The following is a 23,708-nucleotide window of genomic DNA, read 5'->3' as shown; positions in this document are numbered from 1 at the left end:
TTTCTTTTATCTGTTATTTTAGTAGAGGCTCTTGTATGTCTGTCACATGCAGTCCATTAAATATGCTAAGTACCTTTTGGCTGTGACTCAGTGTCAAATGGGTTTGTCATATTGTGGATGACATGGCTGGGAAGAGATATAACATTCTTTTCATCCTCTTCAGTGCAGAGTCAAGGACTTTTTTTGTAGATGTATGTTTGCTGCTACTTGTTTTGCCATTTCTTTCATAGGTTTTGCATATTCATAATATAAAGCTGTGTATTTTCATTTCTAACACTGTAGCTAACCTGTACTTAAGCATAACTGAATTAAAAAGCTAGTTTCTAGAATATTTCAAAGGCTAGTACTGCATGCAGAGCTAGCTGCAAACTAAAACCTTCTTCCAGGCAGACTAGATGTTGCATTGTATGTACAAAAGCTTACAAATGGAGAAGCATTACAGTAGGAATTCAAATACATTTATCTTCCACTATGCAATACAAACTGTGGGTATGAAATCTACTGCTACTGGTGCACAATCTTCAGTGTGAGCTTGATCTGGTCAGCAAATTTCAATTGGAAATATAGGAAATGTTTTCCCTTGTTTAAAGTATTTTACAATTAAGAATATGCCATGTGAAAACATTTCATGTTAGTATATTGCAAAATGTAGATATTTGCCATTTTTCCTGCGTGTTAAACAGCTTCATCACTTCTGGGGGAGAAAAACTTGCCTGTGCAAAACCAAAAAAAACCCAAACTTGTAATATGTCATAGTTTTGGCCAATAAGCACCACCTTAAGGTGTTTGAAATTCACTGAAACAGCAAAAACTGTAGTCATAGTCATGTTGGAGTATTTCTAGAACTGCAAAAAATGACACTTTCTCCTTTTGGATACCATTGTTTCACCTCGCCTACAGTCTTCCAGCACCACTTGACAGCTCTTCTTTTGAACATACCATTGGAAAGCTTATTTTATGTATATGGGGGGTGGGGAGGTGTAGGGAGGGTTCATTAAACTCCAGAAATATGGCCCATCTTGGAGACTTGCCTCATACCTACAAATGATGTCACGAATCCATGGAAATTGGTTAGCAAGTAGAGAGACTGTTAGAATTAACTAAGGTATCAAAGATTTACTAGTAGGTCAATACTACAGTTTTATACCCTGTTTAAAAAAAAAAAAAAAAAAAAGCCCTTGATCTGCATGTCCTTCAAAGAGATATTGGACTGATCTATAGAAGTTAATACAATGACACTAAAGCTCCCATTAATGCAACAAGTCTTAAAATATATTTCCGTAAATGATTTGTTACTGATTGGACAAGCCAGCCTCACAGTTGGTACTTAATGTACCTCGTTCTTGCATGCCATGGTAGAGATTGGTGTACTTTAGAAAAATAACACTTTGACTAGATGGTAGAAATTTTCTATAAAAAAGTGGAGTGAAGTATAAACAAGACTTGCAGGCACGACCTTTTGTTTACAGCCTTGCAAGGAAGACTGTTTAGATGTACTTAGGATAATTGCGTTTGGAGCTATTGAATTATAATCTAAATTCCTTCTTTGGATTTTTGGACTATTGCCACCCTCATTTAACAGGTAAAAACAATGACTGCTTTCTAACTCTAAAGGAAAATGAAAAATGGGAGGAAGGCGAATGGGTGTGAGAGGAGTGGAAGTCTGCTGGTGCCAGTAGTCTGGCTCATAAACTGATTTGCCTTATTCTGAAACTTCACAATTGTTTTTGTATACAGAAAAAATTTCAAAATCTGTTTTTCATCTCTGATTTAGTGTGAGGATCCTAATTATAGCTTTTTACTGAAGTAGTTTTTTGCTTTCTTACTCTTGATATCAAGTAATTCAGAGTGATCCCTTGGACTAAGTGCTTCTGCAGAGGCAGACCTTAGAACCGTAGCTGTCTGATGCAGCCATTCGGCTGGTAAATAACTAAATTCTCAGTTATGCCTTTGGCAGCAGCAGGACTGTCGTCCTTATCTGCTGGAAAGCTTTCTTGCCTCTGATTTTTAAGTCCTTTTGTTAGTGTTGCTTGAGCTATTTATCAATGAATCTTTTTGTCTGGTTAGCACTGTCGGAAGGAAAACAAAAATAAAGGTCTTCATTTTAACTTGTTTTGGGAACCCCTATAGCAAGCCCCTGTAAAAAGTTATCTTGAGAACTAATGGTCTGATGTGTCCTGTGGTTGTGGGGCAAGGAATAGGATTTTTTCATACTGTTTTATTTTCTTCTCTTGAGAAAGTGGTGGTTATGCTGGTACCTCATTCTAGAATAAGTGTCAACATGGAGTTGACAGGTTTCAGAGTAGCAGCCATTGAAGTGAGCTGTAGCTCACGAAAGCTTATGCTCAAATAAATTTGTTAGTCTCTAAGGTGCCACAAGTCCTCCTTCACATGGAGTTGAGTAATTTTAAAGTATTTTACAGGGCATAACATAAGTAGAAATTCTACTTGGTAAGGAATAGGCTGTGCTTCAGAAATGGCTTTCCTCATGTGGTGGTGATTTTACTGCAGAGTCCATTCAGAAGAAACAACCATGAAAAGCTTGCTCAGATGACAGGCAAAATGACATTGATATCAAACCAATTGCTTCTTGTGTAGACCGGAATCAACTGTTAAAAACGGTCTGATAAAATAGCTAGATTTGGGACCACCAATTTGCCTTAAAAACTGGGTTTTTCTTAACTTGCAGGCTAAGTGCTCTTGTTGATCAGTGACTTCACAGTACCTTGAGCTGATTCACATCACAGACCATTGTTTAAAAGTTCAGGTGGTGGGGGCAATTTTGTTTTTGTGTATGTGTGTGTGTTTGGTGTGTGTGTGTGGTTACAGTTTGGACAACAGCAGATCTTAAATACTAGATTGTATTGTTTTTGCTACACAGCAATGGGTTAACTTTGGTCCAACAGTTTATTTGTTGAGGTAACCTTATTCAGAGTAACTGGGCCCTGCACACCACAGTGATCCCGGATGGCCAATAGATATGGGGGAACCAAAAGGCTAGTTCTTAGATAGGTTATCTGAGTCTTTTGGTACCATTCTCAACAAGTTGTCATTCACTTAATAATTTAATCTCTCATTTCCTCATGATCCACTTTGGCATGTGTTTGGAGAAGTTCCAGGTATGTCTAGTATCCGAGCTACATTGTTCCCACCTTGCCAGGATGGTAGTGCTGTGTATAAAGTCTGTGTACTTTCCCTTAGTTTCTCTGTAAAAGCTTAAAAATAATCTTGCTTCAAAAACAATTTAAAAGGCCCAAATCTCAGTATTCAATATGTTATTAAATTAAAACTTAATCAGCATAGAACTATGGTAGGTGTATGTCATGCATCTGTTCTTCAAAAAAAATTCATTTCTAAAAGATAGAGAAACGTGTCCTATAGAGGATGTTTAGACGAAGTCAAACGGACTGGAAATGAGATTTTGGCCAGCATTGTTCATTGGGGTGGTATGAGTGCCCCAGGTACGCTTGCTCCCCCTCTCCGAGGGATAAAGAGCAGTTGGGCCCAATCTTTCCTCATTTCTTTCTTACTGTCTGTGCTTACAAGAGGGAACCCTTGGCAGTGTCCACTGCTTTTTGCACACTATGCAATTTAAGTCCTCTCTTCGTGTGTATGTGTCTGTATAATTAGTACTAGTGTAAATAGTACAGTTGTAATTAGTGTAGTTTTAGGATTAGTTGTTTAAAGGCTGTTCAAATACAACAGTAACCCCCCCCCCCCAAAACAAAAAAGCGTTAGGGCCTTTTCTCACACGGGGGTTTAGAACCTATGACTGAAGCGAAGTCTCCAGGCTTCAAAACTTTCCCCTCTTTTAATGTGGTTACCCTGCTGAATACCTGGGACTCAAGGTGCCTTTTCTGTTTTGGTGTAGAGGGCATATTCCTGATAGGTGTTCAGTTTGGCATTCTTTCTTGAGAAGACGAGGGAGGCCCAATTTAAGCTTTTCTCAGATCTGGAGGGGAAAAGCCTCTAACAGACCTGAGCAGACATTGCTAAGCACTCCTCATTGAGCTAGTACAAGAACAGGTCTTAAAACCTGGATCCCCAATTCAGTGTCCTCTTCTAGTAACTAGACAGCATTGTCTCCTAATATATAACAATTTAACTCTTAAATTTAAGCAGACTATACCTATTTTAAGTAAATAACTAGACATGGCTATTGTTTTGGCTTGTGCAACACCATCCTGTGTATGTCATCAGAAGATTTAGTGGATTTTTTTTCCACCCACTGAATGATGCATTTTGCTTCTGTCATTAGCATCACTGGATCTGCTTTGTTTTCCTGTCATAAATGTTTTGGCTAAAATTTCTAATTGAAGTCTAAGTGCAGGAGGAGTTTTATTATTGTCAGGAAGGTTCTGTAGGGAAAAAAATACACATGTGAGTAACAGGACACGGTTGTGATGTTTGCTTCTGTCTTGCAGGATGTAGGATTTTTATTTTAGGCTGAAGTGTTTCAGCTCAGCCTTTGGAAGTGTAATGGGTTCCTTCCGCTTCCTTGAACTGCTTTAACCAAAAGAGTGGTAGGAGCCTAATGTTCCCCAGCCTGCCAGGATACATGGTAGAGGGATACTGAAGCTCATCTTAATTAATTAGCCTCTTACAATTTGTATGGCAACTTCCACCGTGTGTGTGTGTGTGTGTATATATGTATATGTATATAATATATATAAAATCTTATTACTATATGTTCCATTTTATGCATCCCATGAAGTGAGCTGTAGCCCATGAAAGCTTATGCTCTAATAAATTTGTTAGTCTCTAAGGTGCCACAAGTACTCCTGTTCGTTTGTTTTTGTTTTTTTTGAAGTGTAACTGTAGTGGTGAAGTATCTGTTACTGCAGATATAATGAAAGAATCCTGCATATTGTATTGAGGAGTTTTATCAGTCTATAGAAGTGTGGTCTGCAAATTGGCATAAATCTGTGCCCCCCCAAAAGGATTTTTTTTGATGGGGGCGCGTGTGTGTGTGTGTTTAAGCCATTCAATTCATGTTACTCTTAAAGAGAGACCAGTAAAAACAAAGTGATGGGACTCAAGATCACTAGATTCAGCCCACTTGCAGTTAATTTCTTTTAGAGATAATTAGCCTTTAAGGTGGGCTTTAGCTCTGAGTGTAAATACATTTTTCCTCACCTTTGTTTTGAACATTGATAATATAGATTTGTTACCACCAGGGCTGGAAATATTTAGCCAGACCATGAAGCCTACTAGCCGAAAGTAGATGCAAAAGATTAACTGGACTCCCCAAGGGAGGTCCATATGCAATTCCAAGCCCAGCTGCTTTCAGTTGTTGAGATTCCTGTCAGGGTGCTATCCCTGGACCCTATGCATGGAGTCTGACTCATGTAACAGTCTGACATATGAAATGCTCCCCTGGCTTCTGCAAGGGAGGAGCTCTCAAAATTAAGATGTCCCTCTTTGTAAGTCAATTTCGCTGCTCTGGTCACCCAGACCTGAAGAGCTCTGAGTAACTTTGAAGGCTTGTGTCTCTTGCCAACAGAAGTTGGTCCAATAAATATATATAATTACCTCACACACCTTTTTCTGTCTGGTCACTAATGTTAGTTTTGTTCAACAGTAACGTATGTTACGAGTTTTGTCTAGTGAAACTTCAGCTCAGCTACTTCTCTCATAGGAAAGAACTGTGCAGCTAAATCCTGACTTCCACAGATCTATGTGGCTAGGAGAGAGAGTGGTGATTTAATGAATTCCAGTGTACAATGTGCTGTTCTATAGCCTCTAAGTCATTGGCTTATTTTAAACACTGGTAGGGATAGCCTGATTTGTCTTGGTAGGTGGATAAGAGAGGAATAAGATCCAAGTGTCTCCAGTGAGTCTACTTTGCAAGCACTTGTGGTATTATTTCTGAGTGTTAAACTAGATCCATTTTTCCTCTCAAAAGCGTAAAGTAGAACAAGTTGAAAAACTGAAAATAAAGTAAATTACATGCAGTAAATGGCAAAGACTTCCATGAAACAGCAAAGTGAACAGGATCATGCATTGGCAGCTTTATAATTCCATGTGTTTAACCTAGATCTGGTCTACACTGAGGGGAGGGGGATCAAAGTCTGTTACTCAACTTCAGCTACATGAATAACATAGCTGAAGTTGACGTACTTGGATCTAGTCACCACGGTGTCTTCACCATGGTGAGTTGACAGCTGGCACTCCCCCGTTGACTCCACCTGCGCCTCTCACTCCAGTGGAGTACCGGAGTCGACAAATCGACCCCCACTGGATCGATTGCTGCCTGTCGATCCTGCGGGTAATGTAAACAAGCCCCAAGAATCTGCTTTTGAAAACTAAGGGCCCAATCATACAAGATGCAAGCACCACCAGAGAGATGCCAAGAATCTTTAACCCCTACTAAGGTCAGTAGACTCTGAGCACATCTCAGTACTTTGCCAGATCAGACGCTTCAATTGCATGATGGTTACTAATGTCTGTTTCTTGTTTTGGTAAATACTCCTCTTCCACAAAATGGTTCGACAGATTGAGTCTTAACTTTGTATAGTCTTCACACTTCTAAATCTAATCTATTTGTAGTAGAATATAAAAACTCCAATTAAAGAAACATATTGCAGCCACATTGTCACCCATTCTTGCCTTTCAATGCTTTTTGCTGCTGTTTCTGAATACAATTTGAGGCTGCAGTGTGTACCGGATACTTTTATTTATTTTAAACTCTTGTGGGATATCTTGACCTTGTGTCAGCTGTTTCACACTGCCTTAATGCACTCAGACTTAGCATTTCTACAAATGTATTGGCTGTCAATCCTCATTTACCTACTTCATGCCATGCTTCACTAGTAATGTGAACAAATTTTATACAAACCTAAATATATTGATGATACAATTCATGCTAATATAGCTTAAAATAACTGCACATGTAGTAAGCTACTGCACAATTATTTCCTTTTTGGTTACCTTTATTTAGTTTGTGAAATTTGATGTCCCTACGTGTGTTGCTAATACTGTTCTTTAAAATAGCCTACTTCAGCCTTAATCTAAACCGTAGGTTTCCATTGTTACCAATCCCTCTGTAGTCTAAAGAAAATGCAGCCCTTTTCATTTTGCTTTTGAAAGCAGCTAAGCTAAGTTTGTAGAACTGGTCATTATTTTTATGGGTTTTTAATTAAAATTACTGAAGGTCATGTGCCTGTTGCACTCCCTTTGTTGATCTTAAACCTGACGTAGAGGACCTGTCTGATCTAAGACTTGACGCGTATGCTTTAGTGATTTCCTGAGGGAAGGTTAAACTAGAACAATCTATTTATGGTAACTTCCTTTGTACTGATAGTGACCCAGAAATTTAGATTAAGCTAGCTCTGATTTGCTTTTGCATAGCCATGGTCATAAAGTTAGTGCTAGTAAAATTGGCAGAAAAGGGAAGGGAGAAAGGGACAAGAAATTAACCCCAATCAAGAATCTTGGATTTTCTGAGCCTAGGTGTTTGTACAGGGTGAATTCCACTTTAAATAGGAAAAATGGTTTACAATATTCATAATCGGGTTCAAAATTAATCCTAGGATTATGGAAACTTCAAGTATGCTTTTCCATTCATAATGGCAGAAATTTAATCTAGTCCACTGTTGGCTGCATAAACTGCTTCTCTTTAGACTTTGTTTACTGGGGCGAAACAGATGAATTCTCTTTTTTTCTAAATGTAACTCCACTCCACTCCTCTCTAAACCTTTGTTTTTATCATGGTGAACTGAAGTTCTTTTCTTTAATGCTTTGACATGATTTTCTCACAGGTTTCAATTCACAAACCATTGAACCAGTTTTTTTCTTTTTATCACATTTTGCTCTAGGAGTGAGCAGAGATCCATGTAAAAGTTATCTTTCAAGAAGGAAGTGGGAATTAAAGCTGTTCTAGCACCTGCTAATGTAGGATGTGACCAGACTTCCTGTTTGAGAGGAAATCCTAATTTGCTCTTCCTTGTAAACTGAAGACTGATCAGTTTACCACATAGTAACCTTTTGACTCGTAAACATAGTGTTCCTTTGGTTGGACTCCTGGTAGCTTGTAGAAATGATTTCCCTAGGGCTATTATGGTAACTCAACTTATACCGGAAACAAAGTTTACAGTTAATGTTATGAACAAGCAGTAACCCTTTCCTACCAAATAAACATTTTTGTGTGTTCTAGCAGGGGTTAAAACCGCTTTGTAATTCCATTTTTCAGAAGATAATTTACATTGCCCTCTCTGTGCTCCTAGAGCACATCACGATTTTAAAAGAGAAATTTGTTAACCAGTTATTCCGCTTTGCTAATGCACAAGCTTTTCAGTTTCTCATAGCCCATTTAAATAGGAGTTACTGAAACACGCTTTCCTGTCATAGTCACATTGACATGCAACATTTGTCAGTAGGTAGTTATTCTTTGGATTAAAACAGACTTTGTGTTGGCAATAATGAACCAAGTTACAGTAGCTGAAGTAAGTGTGTGTGTGTTTGTGTGTGTTGAGAATGCACTTAAATATCAGAATTGTATTGCCAAAATTTAAAACATTAAAGAAATCATGCATGCTTTACCATATGTAGGTATCCTAGCATTGGAAACAGCTGTACTCTGTGGGTATGTAATTGGTACTACCTAGAGGATGAATTTTTAGTATGAACTAGCTTTCTAATATTATTTATGTCATTTCACCATGCAACATATTAACACAGGAGGAGAGAACTGCTGTCCTGTAGAGCTTATATATTCTGCAGACTCCTGGCAACCCCCATTTATCTGAATCTTTTAATTATCTGAATAAACTTTTTGTCTCCTGAAATATGTAGATAACTGTATTTACAGTTACCTACAAATTGTGGGGATTACAATGTAAGTAGGAAGTATCAGAGCAATCTCTAGCAATGTCACTTCCACGGTATAGTTCAAGAAGTTTACCAGTGAGACACTAAACATATGTTTGTACATGAAAAAAGCTACCTTTGTAATTAAATATAGAAGAGCAAAAATTCAAAGCTTTAAGTAAGGAGTAGTTTGTGTTAGTATTAACACAAAGGACCGAATTATCACGTTGCTAGCGTATGGTCTCAGGAACCACAACTCCTTATTAAACAGTCTAATATATTAGTCCCTAGTGAATGGGGATTCCCTATTTGATTCCTCTCTTCCACTCACAAGGTGGCTACAAATGTTAGTTCCGTTCCTTTACTGCATTCCAAAGGGGTACTGATATTGAGACACTGACATGGATATGAAAAATGTAGCTTTGTTGCTGACACTCCTCCCTCTCAGAGCATATGAGGATTATATCCATACAATGTAGTCTAACCGATTTTTCTAAAGAGACTTTCTGGATATAGTGAAGCATATTTAATAGCCAGTCCAACAGACAACCAGTTTAACTGTCAAATTGGATTGTATTGGAAGATTTAGATACTTTTTAAAAAAGACCATCTGAGGTAAGGAAGGAATTCTTGCTGTTTTTGTTGGTGGTAATTTAACAGTACACCTACTCTCTTGGGGCAGTCTCTTTAATGCTATAGTTATTCAGTGAGTTTCCTTCTGACTTAAAAAAGCCATAACTTCTTGTTGGAGGCTTAAGTTTTTTTTTTAAAGTGCAAGACAAAACTTCCCTATAGAGCACACAGGTATTTTTGCTAACAGAATTCTGGCCTTGTAGTATATGTCTACATTGTTACAAACAAATCCAATCTGAAGGGAAAGGGTTTTTTTTTGAAGAAACCTAATTTAAAGTTTTGTTACTAAGTGGTTTTTACTTGCTTTAATTTTTGTGTATTTCTCAAGTGTTCATTACTTTATTTTGTCTGCTCCAAGTAAGGAGGACACTAGAATAAGCTGCTAAAGAACAGTGGGAACATAACAGACTAAATCTGCAGAAAGAGTTCTTAAAATAACTTGGAGAAAATTGACAAGACAGCTGCATCTTTGATCACCCCCAGGTCTTGAAATAAGTGTAGTACTCTAGAACAAATTAGCTAATCTCTCACCAGCCATCTTCACAGAACAAAAATACAATGTATGCCTCTTGGTCCACTAAAAGAATTTGCAGTCTTCATTTCAAATAATTAATAGGTTATGCAATCCATCTTTTTACACAACCGTGAGGCATGACACTTTCTAACTGGTGTCGGGCTGGATCTCTTGTGAAAGAACAGGTTTGTACGTGTGTGTACTGTTTTAGAATAAGCTATTGTGATATTTTGGGGGTCTGCTTTCTTTGTTCCTAGTGAATTATAGTAAAGATTCATACCACTCTTGAACTAGGCAAGTTGCAGAACAAGTTCTAAAAGAGAAAATAACACTTTATCATTCATTATTTAAAACAAGTGGGTTGTTCAACATGTAACACTCTGAATACCTGTACTGCAGATAACTAAGCACGTTTAACATGTGCACTTACTTCTTAGGTGTCATTATGGTTGGCAAGGACAGTTCTGTGATGAGTGTGTCCGCTACCCAGGCTGTGCTCATGGGAGCTGTAAAGAACCATGGCAGTGTAATTGTGAAACCAACTGGGGTGGTCTGCTGTGTAACAAAGGTACTTAATGTTAATTTACAGGAAAAATTAATAAAATTGCTTGATTAACTGAACTTATTAACTGTTTTTGCAATGTGCAATTATCTGAGCACATCTGTGACTAATCCTTTTTGTGGCAGATGACTGCTCAACCATCATAAAAATAAAAACATTTTAAGGCAAGGGGCTCGGAATGATACACTTTCCCCTCTTACTGATACAGTTCTCTCTTGTCCATCCTTTTTTATTCCACGGAGAGCAATGAGATGACAGGCTTGCTAGGGACTGATGACTTGAAGTCAAAATGGATTAAGCGGGAGGAGGATATAATGTTGTTCAAGCCAGGAAGGCGTATGTCTGCCTGTAGTCTCTTGACTGTGGACTAAAACAGTAACTTTGGGATTTATGTTACACCTGTCAGCTGCCATTTTCTTTTCTTTTCTGTGTCCAGATTTAAACTACTGTGGAAATCACCACCCATGCTTGAATGGCGGAACCTGTATGAACACGGAACCAGATGAATATCACTGTGCTTGCCCAGATGGTTACTCTGGAAAGAATTGTGAAATTGGTACTGATGACCATTGCATGCATCTACTTGAATTTGAAGCTATGTTAAGCAGTTGAAGAGGGGAAGGGAAGCTGTGTGCTCTAAGCAGCCTGCTGGTTTCCCTGCAGTGACACACATCCCGCAGCTAAGCCACATATGGAGAGAAGGAGGAATTATTTCTTATACTTAAAGCTGCCCTCCCTTTCAAAGGGAGTCATCAAAAGAGGTCCCTTCCAAAATCCAATTTTTTTTCCTTTCTGGGAAGCAGGAAGAGGATTTTTCCACCAACCTGCAAATTCAGGTCCTTGGAGGGAGGGGTACAGATTGTGTTGCTACCTAGCGTCCTGCTATCTTCCTTCTTAAAGACCTGATCCAAAAACTGAGGACAATGGAAAGTCTTCCGCTGGCTGCAGTGGAGATTGAATCAGGCCCAGTGTGTCTCCTTCCTTTCTTTTTTTTTTGTTTTGTTTGTTTTTTTTCTTATGCTGCCTCCCCTTCCTCCCCCCAGTATTAAACTGTACCGTATTATTTTGGGAAAGGGGTGCAGGCATACCTTTTTTCTGCTGTACTCTCTCCCTCCCTTCTTCCTGTGCGCACATGTGCATATACACCTGGATCATCTTAAGGATGCTACAGGCTTTTGTGAAAGTCACTTCTAGCCCTGACTCCTGTAGTAAAGTAGAAGTCTACCTGGGCAGGTATTCTTTGATCACAGTTAGAAGAGATAGGAGGGCACATAAATATTTTAATTTTTTTTTAAAAAAATTACTTTTAGAAAGTCAAAAATGAGCCAGTTATTCCGCTCACTTTGAAGAAAAGAAACTACATTTCCCACAAAGGGATATCACAGTTTGGACCCCATTCAGCAGGATTAAACTATGATTGAAAACTCTGCTCAAGGCCTGCTATGGACTGTTCTCAAGAACAGTTGAGACTAAAATGTTAGTTACAAAACTATGTTCAGGGGAGTACAGAAGAAGAGTTTTGGAGCATAATTCTGTTGTAGCCTCCTCCCCTCTAGCCTCCCTGATGTCAGTCTAGCAGCTCTGAGCCTATCCGATTCCACTCTGAAAATTACTTCCTCTCTGTTTCATAGCTATGCTATAGTTTCCTTTATTCTCTTTTCCCTGGTTTTTTTGGCTGTTCATGTTTGACTGTACTGTACTATGGTCAGATTATCCCTGAATCTTCTGTATACATCTCCTTTCTTGTTCTCACCATTGCTCCCTGCACTCTTATCCCTGCTCAGTTTAATTGATGGGCTATGACTGCTCACTGAACTCTTCAGACCACTCTGTAGACTTCTTCTTCTCTCTTTGTTGCCAAACGTCCTCATTCCATCAAACCTCTTCAAAAATCTCACTCACTTCAGCTATTGTTCCACTGCTAACCTCCAGTGTTTACCACTGGAGCTCCCCATTGCCACTCCAGCATCTAATATCAATATGATGGTAACTACTTAATGTGACTCTTCCAAATTATCAAAATCTGCTGTTTGTGAATCACTGTTGGCAAGGGGAACAGTGTCCCTACTCTGTTTCCTCTGAGCACTTTTCCTCCTTCCTTCTCTCTCTCCCACTTACCTATTGATCTTGATTCATTGTGTTATCTCCAAACATAGACTGTAAATTTATCAAAACATAGACCTGGCTTAATTTATTCTCATATGGAGCTATGTGGTCTAGTAGTGCTATGGAAGTAGTAAATCTTGACTATAGCTGTAGCTAGCCGACCTTGTAGCACCAATGTGGATAACATGGACAATAATATAATATATTCTTCACTTTGTTAAAGTGTGATGGCGGAAGTTTCTAGTTCTCTTGGCAAAAAGGGAGACAGGCTCAAAATGCATGTGTGGCTCCTAATGCCATGGCTTTTTAGCTATAATTACTACAGATTAAGGCTAGACTGCTTGTTGATAAAGTAGATTGGTTTATTGAGCTGTTGTAGTGTTAAATCACTTCTATTGCCCCCACGACTAACTGCTGCCCAGAACAAATTGTATTAAATGTGAACTGGGTAACCTCCTTGTGGGTTAAGGTCAAAAAGGGAAACATTCACTGATAAATGATAAGCACCTAAATCATCCAGAGTCTAACTTTATTTTAAAATAACTATTTCTCTAGTTGTGTAAAACCTTCCAAAAATAATCCAGTGCATTGCTGTTCTGAGTTTGCAGGCAGCTCTACTTTATAGGTTCCAAGGCCAGAAGAGAGCACTGTGATCATTTAGTCTGACCTCCTGTATATTACCGGCCATCGGATTAATAATATAGTCCCCAAAATAATTCCCAAGGAACAGCCGCAGAGTGAAATTACTCTATAAATGAAACCTTTCTCACTTGAACTGTTGCTGTTTATCTTGGGGAAGTTGTATGAGTATCAGTAGAGAAAGGCACTGGAGCAGTTCAGAAGAGAAAGGTCAAAAAGCAGAGGCTGTGGAGGGAGTGGCAGGGAGAAATAGGTTAGTGGAGATACCTCCAAGTGTCAGGTGGTTCGGAGACATTTAGGTGGTCTCCCATTTGCTTCCTAGCAGTTACAGGAGGTGAGAGGCTCATATGAAAGATGATGCCCCTGAGGAGGGTCCAGGTTCAGTCCCCTGATAGTAATCTAGCACCATTCCTATCACAGCAGGTAAGGATGGGAGAGCCTGAGCTTCCCATCTGTGCAGGCATCCTCCCTTTTTTATGTTGCCTCTGGCTAGTGAGTGAGTTCTGGCTAGAAGGTGTCCAAGAAAAATAATCTTAGACCCTGGTTGAGGTGTTACTGTGTAATCATTCTACTTAGGAAAACCTTTCTTTTCTCTTTAGCTGAGCATGCTTGTGTATCAAATCCTTGTGCTAATGGTGGAAGCTGCCATGAAATTTCATCGGGCTTCAAATGCCATTGTCCATCAGGGTGGAGCGGACCAACGTGTGCTGTTGGTAGGTACAATTCAGCTGATTTTTAGCATATTGGGCTTGAAGGATTGTTATACGCTTTGCTGAATAAGTCTGCTACGTGGCAAAGTGGGTAACATGCTGTGCCAGTTGATTTTTGTTCAATAGTTGTGAATTTCAAACTGTGTTTTATCATGTATTTCTATGGTTTTGTTCTTGTGTTACTTAGAAAAACAGGAGGAAATTGAAAGAAGCAGCTAGTTTTGCAGTATAGGACTAAAAGTTAACAAAAGTGTAACTAAGGACCCGTTTGCATTACAAACATGGATCAGACTTGCATACACACTTCGTGGGTGTGAAAGAGTTATGCCAGCCTAACTCCCCAGTGTAGACAGGGCTATTCAACAGGAGAGCTTCTCCCATCAACATGGCTGTGACCTCTTGCAGAGGTGGCTTAACTATGCCGACAGGAGAAGCTCTCCCAGCAGCATAGTAGCATCTTCACAAAAGTGCTACAGTGGTGCTGCTGTAGCGTGTGTGTAGACAAGCCCTAAGTCTAACTACCCGCTTTATGTAACACAGTGTATGTATGTTATGCCCCAAGTTTCCTTGCACCTAAATAAATCAATCTTCCTGCATAGTAATATATGTTATGAAAATGTTTCTCTTCAAACTGCTTAATTTATAATTTTATGTGTAAATATTTTGTACTCCATTCTATATGGGTTGCGAATTAGTGATGTTTTAACTCCATTACCACACAGGAGCACCGCTTAAACTAGCTTAAGAGCAGAGTCGGTCATGTTGCTGACTTCATATTAGCGATCTGAAAGCCTTTTTAATTTGAATATGTGGAATTTATTAACCAGTTCATTGTGGGTAGTGTACACTAGTTCATATGCCTTAGGGAATGTTTGGTTTGGTTTGCTTTAACTGAAAGCACCTGTGAAGGAGTACCTAAACCTCTTAATCTGTGCTAATAGATTCAGTGAATCTTCTTACTTTACGAGGACAGAGATCTTCCAAAATATTTTGGGAATCATAAATTTATAAACAATGGTGTACACAGCACTGTACAGTGTGAAAACTGTGTTTAAGTGGCAGGCTTCAGTCCCCAAAGAGATTTTAGTTTCATTGGAATATAGTGGGAAAATACAGATCAGTATACTATCAAAACCAAAAAAAAAACCACTGTATGTCACAATGTTGAGGTGTCATAGATCACACACAGAAAGTCCTGAAACTTTTTTCATGTTGAAGTTAAATAAGAACAAAGGTTGAGACTTTCTAGGTAGTGCAGAGGATTTATCCACACTGTTCACTTAAGATGTGTGACTAAATCCCCTGCTCCCTTTTGAAAAAAATCTCAATTCATACTTTCCAGAAATGTTCTATATGGCTATCTTTTCATTTTACAGATATTGACGAATGTGAGTCTAACCCTTGTGCTCGTGGAGGGACCTGTGTTGATCGTGTTAATGGCTTTGAGTGTATATGTCCACAACAGTGGATTGGAGCAACCTGCCAGCTTGGTAAGTAATTGCTTTTTATGGCTCTTGAAGACAGTTCCACACTTTGCATTTACTCATTGGGGGTTTTTAATTTTTTTTGTGTGTGTATTCAGCTCTATTATATCAGGATAGATATTTCAGTGAACTTGTAAGATATGGGTCACTTATTCTTGATGTCTTGGTTCCTGCTTAATAGTTTGGAAGCAAACACTAGTACCTATAAGCATCTAAGCCGACATCTGCATACAATTGTAACTGATCTTAGAGGATGCCTGTTTACTTTTCTGTTTCAAAATACAATAGTGGTGATGGTAGCTCCTTCTTAATGGTGGCAATGGCTGACTTATAATTAGTGTGACAGTAATTTACTTCTCTCACTTTCATAACTAACGCTATCTGTGAGATTTGTCTAAGGGGAATATGTTTTTTACTTGCATGTAAAAGAGTGTAAATGAATTTGCATTGAAAAGCTACAATATAGAGACTGTTTTCGTGGCATACATAAGTAAAATTCTATTGTTTCTTGTAACTGATGCTTGGATTGCATGGAGGCTTTGCTTGGTGCAAAGGGGGTCTGTTTCTGGGTTTGTTCTTTATTCTTCTTTTATCTTGTTTCACAGATGCTAATGAGTGTGAGGGGAAACCCTGTCTTAATGCTTACTCTTGCAAAAATCTCATTGGTGGATATTACTGTGACTGCATTCCAGGATGGAAAGGAGTAAATTGTCATATCAGTTAGTATTTCTTCTTCTAGAGTGTGTGTGTGTGTGTGTGTGTGTGTGTGTGTGTTTATATATATATCGACCCAGGATAACTTTCTCTTTAAAAAAAGAACTATCGCAGATTATGGTAGCATAGTTCTAAATGACTGAAGGGAAAAGAACTTTTATGCTGTTTCAAAATGCCTCTGTAGCTTTCCTAACTTTTGGCAAAGTAAACTGGGAGTGCATATTGAAGTCGGTAGAAATGCTTTATTTATTGGATATAAAGCATTTGATTTCCGCTGTGGAATTGGACTAAAACTGTAAATGTACAAACACACCATATACTGAATGATATAGTTTAAAATACAATCTTTCCGTTCTACCTTAGAAAAATATATTGTCTCAAATAATGAATGTAATTGATATGATACTTTAGCTTGTATTCTAATTTTAAACATGAATGAGTTTTAAGGCAGTCAGATATCAAACCTATTTACCCCTAAGCATCCTGTCAAAATCCTTCCTTCAAAATAATTAGTACTGACTTTTTTTTTTCTTTTTTTTAAATTCTGGACCCTTAGACTTCAAGGGGTTCAACTTCTGCTGTAAATTTTTGATGTCTTTGTATATTTTTTTCAATAGATATTAATGACTGTCATGGACAATGTGAACATGGAGGGACTTGTAAGGTAATCTTTTTGTAAAATATATTAATCACATTCCCTTTTGTAAGGGAAAAGGTGCTCATCTTTAAAATCTTAAATCAAAATTCATATTAATTCAGTGCTTGTATGCAATATGTGTATCTACAGATTAGTTCAATAAGAAGATGAAGTGGGAGGAGACACAAACTGCTTGTGTATTGCTTAATTCATGAGTTTGATTTATTTCTTTTAATGGAGCCAAAATCTGTCTGATGCTGTTTGTAAATACAGTATTCAAGATCAATCTTGAAAATGTGAGGTACACTGTAATTTACAATAAACATTTATTTCCAATCTTGCCCTTTCCTCCCCCTCTATGTAGGATGAAGTGAATGGTTACCATTGCTTATGCCCTCATGGTTATCTAGGAAAAAACTGTGAGATAGAAATAAATGAATGTGCAAGCAATCCATGTCAAAATGGAGGACACTGTGAGGACCTGGTCAATGGATTCCGTTGTCTATGTCAGCAGGGCTTTGCAGGAGCTTTCTGTGAGGTGAGAGCGATGTTGAAATTGCTGTAATAGCTTTGATGGATTGAGTTCTGGAAAGAAACGTATCTCCGGTTTAAATTAGAGCAGCCCAAGGCCAGAGCATTACAGATAATGCAGTGTTACTTGATACTCTGTGAATAAGCAAATTTGTTGTACAGTGAGTGGTATAGTGGCTGTAACATTTAAAGCTACAGCCTAATGCGTGTAACTGTAAAGCATTGTAAGCACATATATTGGTGAATCTCTCTAAGGCCTGGGCTCGGGTGGGGGGGGGGGTTTCAAACTAAGATACGCAACTTCAGCTATGCTATTAGCATAGCTGAAGTCAAAGTACCTTAGTTCGACTTACCTGGCTGTCCTCACGCCGGCGAGTCAACCACGGCGGCTCCCCCGTCAGCTCCACTTACTCCTCCTGCCGAGGTGGAGTACAGGCGTCAATTCGGGGATCAGTCAATTGCTACCTGCCAAGCGGCAGGTAGTGAAGACGTACCCTTAGTGTTTTAAGATTCAGAATTTCTTAAACAAGTCTAACGATTTTGCTCTGAATCTTTTTGAAGACCTCTGCTCTTTTGATATACTCAAACATGTATTTAGGCCTGATCCTGCAAACACTTATGCCTGTTCTTAAACTTACTTGTGAGTAGTCCTTTTGACTTCACTGTGGCTATTTATGTGCTTAAAGATAAGCACGTGGGTAAGTGTGTTTCTCATAGGTTTGAGTAGCAGCCCTGTTAGTCTGTAGCCGCAAGAAGAACAGGAGTACTTGTGGTACCTTAGAGACTAACAAATTTATTTGAGCATAAATAAAAATTTGTTTCATAGAGTTCTAGAAATGTAGAGCTGGGGGTCAAGTCCAACTCCCTGCACTGAGGCAGGACCAAGTAAACCTTGATCGTCCCTGACTGGTGTTTGTCCAGCATGTTTTTTAAAAAGCACCAATCCTGAGGGTTCCACAACATTCCTTGGAGCCCTATTCCAGAGTTTAACTATACTTCTAGTTAGAAAGTTTTTCTACTACCTAATCTGCATCAGGGGAGATTTAGATTAAGTTCCTTACTTCTCCATATCCACTGAAGGTAAGACCAGAATAATTGATCACATCCTCTTTTTTTATAACAGCCCTTAACGTATTTGAAGACTGTTATCAGGTCCTGTCAAGGTTCCTCCCCCACTCTGAACTCTAGGGTACAGATGTGGGGACCTGCATGAAAAACCTCCTAAGCTTATCTTTACCAGCTTAGGTCAAAACTTCCCCAAGGTACAAAATATTCCACCCTTTTGTCCTTGGATTGGCCGCTACCACCACCAAACAAATACTGGTTACTGGGGAAGAGCTGTTTGGACACGTCTTTCCCCCCAAAATACTTCCCAAAAACCTTGCACCCTACTTCCTGGACAAGGTTTGGTAAAAAGCCTCACCAATTTGCCTAGGTGACTACAGACCCAGACCCTTGGATCTTAAGAACAATGAACAATCCTCCCAACACTTGCACCCCCCCTTTCCTGGGAAATGTTGGATAAAAAGCCTCACCAATTTGCATAGGTGACCACAGACCCAAACCCCTGGATCTGAGAACAATGAAAAAGCATTCAGTTTTCTTACAAGAAGACTTTTAATAAAAATAGAATTAGAAATAAGAAATCCCCCCTGTAAAATCAGGATGGTAAATACCTTACAGGGTAATTAGATTCAAAACATAGAGAACCCCTCTAGGCAAAAACCTTAAGTTACAAAAAAGATACACAGACAGAAATAGTTATTCTATTCAGCACAATTCTTTTCTCAGCCATTTAAAGAAATCATAATCTAACACATACCTAGCTAGATTACTTACTAAAAGTTCTAAGGCTTCATTCCTGGTCTATCCCCGGCAAAGACAAAATGTAGACAGACACACAAACCCTTTGTTTCTCTCCCTCCTACCAGCTTTTGAAAGTATCTTGTCTCCTCATTGGTCATTTTGGTCAGGTGCCAGCGAGGTTACCTTTAGCTTCTTAACCCTTTACAGGTGAGAGGAGATTTCCTCTGGCCAGGAGGGATTTTAAAGGGGTTTACCCTTCCCTTTCTATTTATGACAGGTCCCCACCTCAGTTGTCTTTTCTCAAGACTAAACATGCCCACTTAAAAAAATTTTTAAAAAATCTTTCCTCGTAGGTCAGGTTTTCTAAGCCTTTTATCATTTTCGTTGCTCTCCTCTGGACTCTGATTTGTCCACATCTTTCCTAAGGTGTGGCACCCAGAATTGAACACACTACTCCAGCAGAGGCCTCACCAGTCCTGAGTAGAGTGCAGAATCTGGATCTTAAACCTGATATCGCACCAGAAGTGTGTGGAGATGTTGCTTGCTGCAGGGTTTAGAACTTGCATACAAAAGCATGAGTAAGAATTAAAACCACTCATGAGGCTGAAGATTTGTTTTTGTGGGGAGGGCACTCAACCCTTTCTCAACAAAACCTAGAATTTTTTCCCCTTAACATCTAGTGTCTAGTTTTTATTTTCAGTCATGTGAATATCTGAGCAGTCACACAAGCAGTGATAGAACCGTAGCACAGCAACATCCACCAGTGAGGGTAGATTAGAATTTAGGGATGGGGTTGTGCCAGGTTTTTTCGCTGAGGATCTCCGTTCTTCAGTTTAATAAAATATTGCAAAAGTAATTTCTCTGCTTGAAATACAACTACTTCACAATACCAATACCCTGTGTTTTATTTAAAATTTAAAAAATGAGTTGCTAGTAATAGCCATGGACCAGTTCTTAAACTGATCCATTAACTCACAGCTTAGATGCTATTTCTACATGGGTCTGATCATTTGAGTGCTCTTCCTTTTGGGTGGTTTCTAGTACAATGTATAAGTTTATCAAACCTGATGAATAAGAGAGGGAGTTGGCTGACTGCCATGAGTGTCGCAGGAAATCTCTACTGCTGATTCCAGATGCTAAAGTAGCAGCTACTAAACTTGAATTGAGAAAGGGAAATTTACTTTAATGGAAGGAAACAAATGGAAACTTCTGATAGAAAGATATTCTCAGATCTTATTCTCAGAATCTAAATGCTTTTTGTAGTCTGCATGGAACACTCTCTAAAAACAGAGCAAAATAGCTTGCTGAAAACTCTCTAATATTTCAGTTGCACATGCTGCATTGAATTGAAACACATCTATGATATTTGAGCCTTTGGTTTACCTTTTTTTTTTTTTTTTTTTTTTTTTGCTACAGACAATTTTTTCAGACTGTCTATAAAGTTGTCAGAATTACAGGCAAATAATGAAAACTCTGCAGTGAAGCTAATAAAATCTCCTCCCTTTTTTCTCAGGAGAACACTAAAACAGGATAGTACTTAAAGTTTTTCCTAAAGTAAAACAGGCTCTTGAGAATAGCAGTTGGTAGGAAAGGTACCATGGTATGAGGTACTTTTTTTTCATTCACTGGCATGTAAGGACTGTTTTAAGCAAATGTAGCAGACACAAGAAGACTGTATATTAAGATGAGTCACTTCCTTAAAAGGATGTGTCTGTGTAAAGGTTTACATGCTGTGAGTTTTTTGTCTAAGTTTGGCATTTTCATCCTAATAGTAGTAACAGACAAGATTTAAGAGATCTTTTAAACCACCTTTCTTAAATATGCACATTCATGGAGTTAGTAATGAAAAGCCTGTTTGCTATCAATGGAGGTGGCAGGAGAATTAAGCAGCTGTATGGGAATTTTTAATGCTCTTGAAGTATTGTGCCAAATAGTTGCAAGCATGAGTGGATTGTATGAAAACTATACAGATGCACCAGTGTCCAGTTCAGTTACAGTATTAGAGGGCATACACAGAGAAATAGTAAAGGGTAGAGATCACAATATGACATTTTTGAGTTTAAATTTTGTATTTTATTTATGCATCATTTCTTACCCTTTTTTTTTCCACACTCAGCTTGCTGACAAAACTGAACTATTACAAAGTCCTTGTTGAATCTTCAAAGTGGTCCTTTATAGTAGTAACAGAACTATTTTGCAATGGACTTGACTAAAGTAACTTGCAGCCTGTATCCAAGCTGTAGAATGGCATACAATATAGACAATTTATAAACATTGTGTTTAATATTAATTTCCTGATAAAGTAACTTCATCAGTGTCTATAGCAACATTGATAATGCTGCTTACTGTGCTGGGAAATAGTTCCTGATGGCTGATACTCTTTGTTACAGATGGATGTTGATTTCTGTGAACCTAACCCTTGCCAGAATGGGGCTAAATGCTATGATCTAGGAGGAGATTATTACTGTGCCTGCTCTGATGACTACGATGGAAAGAATTGTTCTCACCTCAAGGACCACTGCAAGAACAGTTCTTGCAAAGGTATGTGCTGTCCCCCAGGAATTCATTACTTGGGCAGTCATGTAGAACACAATGGGAGAAAAATGCAGAGGATTATAGGGTGGCAGGGAGTAGTGTCTCTTATATCAAAGTGCTGTAGTTAAACTATGTATGCAGTGTAGCTGTAGCAGTGTCAGTCCCAGGTTATTAGAGAGAACAAGGTTGGTGAGATGAAAATCTTTTATTGGGCCAGCTTCTGTTGGTGAGAGAGACAAGCTTTCAAGCCACACAGAGCTGCAGAAGAGTTGTGTGTGGCTCAAAAGTTTGTCTGTTACCAGCAGAAGTTAGACCATGTCAAGTACATGATGGCTGGGGGAATGGGAAATATGCTTGTAATCTTGTGCATTACTTGCAGGGTAATGCAAGATAACTTTCACTTAATGTTATAATCTTAGAATGTGCATAAAATGTCTTCCAATAAGATATGAACAATGCGTTTACTACTCAAGATTAAAAAAGCCACAGTTCTTCGTTGGCACAATCTTTTCTATATATAACTAATGGTGTTAAGAGTAACTGATTTACCTTTTTATTCTTAGTAATAGACAGCTGTACAATAGAAGTATTCACAAATGCTACACAGGAAGGTATCCGTTTCATTTCATCTAATGTTTGCGGGCCTCATGGACGGTGCATTAGTCAGCCAGGAGGGAATTTTACTTGTGCCTGTGAGAGGGGTTTTACTGGAACGTACTGCCATGAAAGTAAGTGGAAGTCTGTCTATCTTTTTAAAGAGCTTGAAGGCTTAGAGATTTTTTTTTTTTCAATCATTAAAGGAACGTTGCTTTGAAATTTTCTTTAAAAAATGGACAATTAATGTTAGTGCTTCGCTTCTAGGTTGCTTGTTCAAAGCCGGGTCATCTTGATAATGACTTTTAGTCATTATGATACTATTTCAGTTTTCTCTGTAAAACAAGTTGTGGTTTTAATACAGATTTTAGGGAATGGGTGTCTTCATTACAACTGGCACCCTCATGGGCAATCCCTCCACAGGAAGCTATGAATTCATTAGACGTAGAGTTTGAACTTTCTTGGAGCAGGTTTTGAGGCATATTGGTGAGGCAGTGTAAGAGAGCCTGCCGTGCACTGTTAGCATTTTGGTACAGTGACTTAGAGTATTTGCCAGATGGAAGGAAATTCCCAGTATCAACAGTGAGAATATGATTAGAACCATTAACCATTTTTGAAAACAAGTGTGTGTGCGTGTGCACCCATTTTACATGGACGAATGGAGCGCATAGTTCCAGAGCTGTCAATCTGGCACACCCTCTGCGGGACCTAGCTCTTTAAAATGTTTAACACGAATCTGAAACTGTCTTCTGCATTTAATTCACTGATTAAAATAGTCCCAATTATAACCCTGTGTTGACTTTCTCTTTAGATATCAATGACTGTCTTGGAAAACCTTGCAAGAATGGCGGGACTTGCATTGATGAAGTAGATTCATTTAGGTGTTTCTGCTTAAGTGGCTGGGAAGGAGAATTGTGTGACACAAGTGGGTACAACTAAAAATTTCTAGCTTTGATAACATTTTTTTGAGGCATTTAGTGTGCAGTTAAGAATGTTGGAATTGAGTTTCTCTGACCATTCTATAGAACCGTGGCATTTCCTATTCCACTTGCCAAATGACTCTTTAAGAGGCTTTAAGAATGCAGCTTCTAAGGGGAGCAGTTCTTTAAATGTGAATGTAACCTGATTTTGCAGTAGTGTGCTTTTTGATAAAAGCTTTCAGTAATTATCACTTTTCATCCTGTTAATTAACATTTTCAAAATAAGGCAGCAGAGAGTCCTGTGGCACCTTACAGACTAACAGGACGTATTGGAGCGTAAGCTTTCGTGGGTAAATACCCACTTTGTCGGATGCATATAGTGGAAATTTCTGCCTCTGGAAATTTCCACTACATGCATCTGACGAAATGGGTATTCATCCACGAAAACTTATGCTCCAATATGTCCCTTAGTCTATAAAGTGCCACAGGACTCTTTGCCACTTTTAAAGATCCAG

The 23,708-nt window shown here is 38.6% G+C and overlaps 1 protein-coding gene across 1 annotated transcript in view; it reads left to right on the top strand.

The window, feature by feature from the left end:
* Positions 1 to 23,708, top strand: part of JAG2 (jagged canonical Notch ligand 2) — a 95,037-nt gene that overhangs the window by 52,279 nt on the left and 19,050 nt on the right. The window contains 10 exon segments of the mRNA XM_074956355.1: positions 10,393 to 10,523; positions 10,954 to 11,073; positions 13,862 to 13,975; positions 15,349 to 15,462; positions 16,062 to 16,175; positions 16,788 to 16,834; positions 17,172 to 17,345; positions 21,535 to 21,685; positions 22,243 to 22,407; positions 23,085 to 23,198. Of these exon segments, the coding sequence (XP_074812456.1) occupies positions 10,393 to 10,523; positions 10,954 to 11,073; positions 13,862 to 13,975; positions 15,349 to 15,462; positions 16,062 to 16,175; positions 16,788 to 16,834; positions 17,172 to 17,345; positions 21,535 to 21,685; positions 22,243 to 22,407; positions 23,085 to 23,198 (1,244 nt within the window).

Source organism: Natator depressus, chromosome 6 (genome assembly GCF_965152275.1).
Source record: "Natator depressus isolate rNatDep1 chromosome 6, rNatDep2.hap1, whole genome shotgun sequence".
In the NCBI taxonomy this organism is placed as follows: domain Eukaryota; kingdom Metazoa; phylum Chordata; order Testudines; family Cheloniidae; genus Natator; species Natator depressus.
The sequence above is the reverse complement of the archived record's forward strand: the minus strand, read 5'-3'. Positions and strand labels throughout refer to the sequence as shown.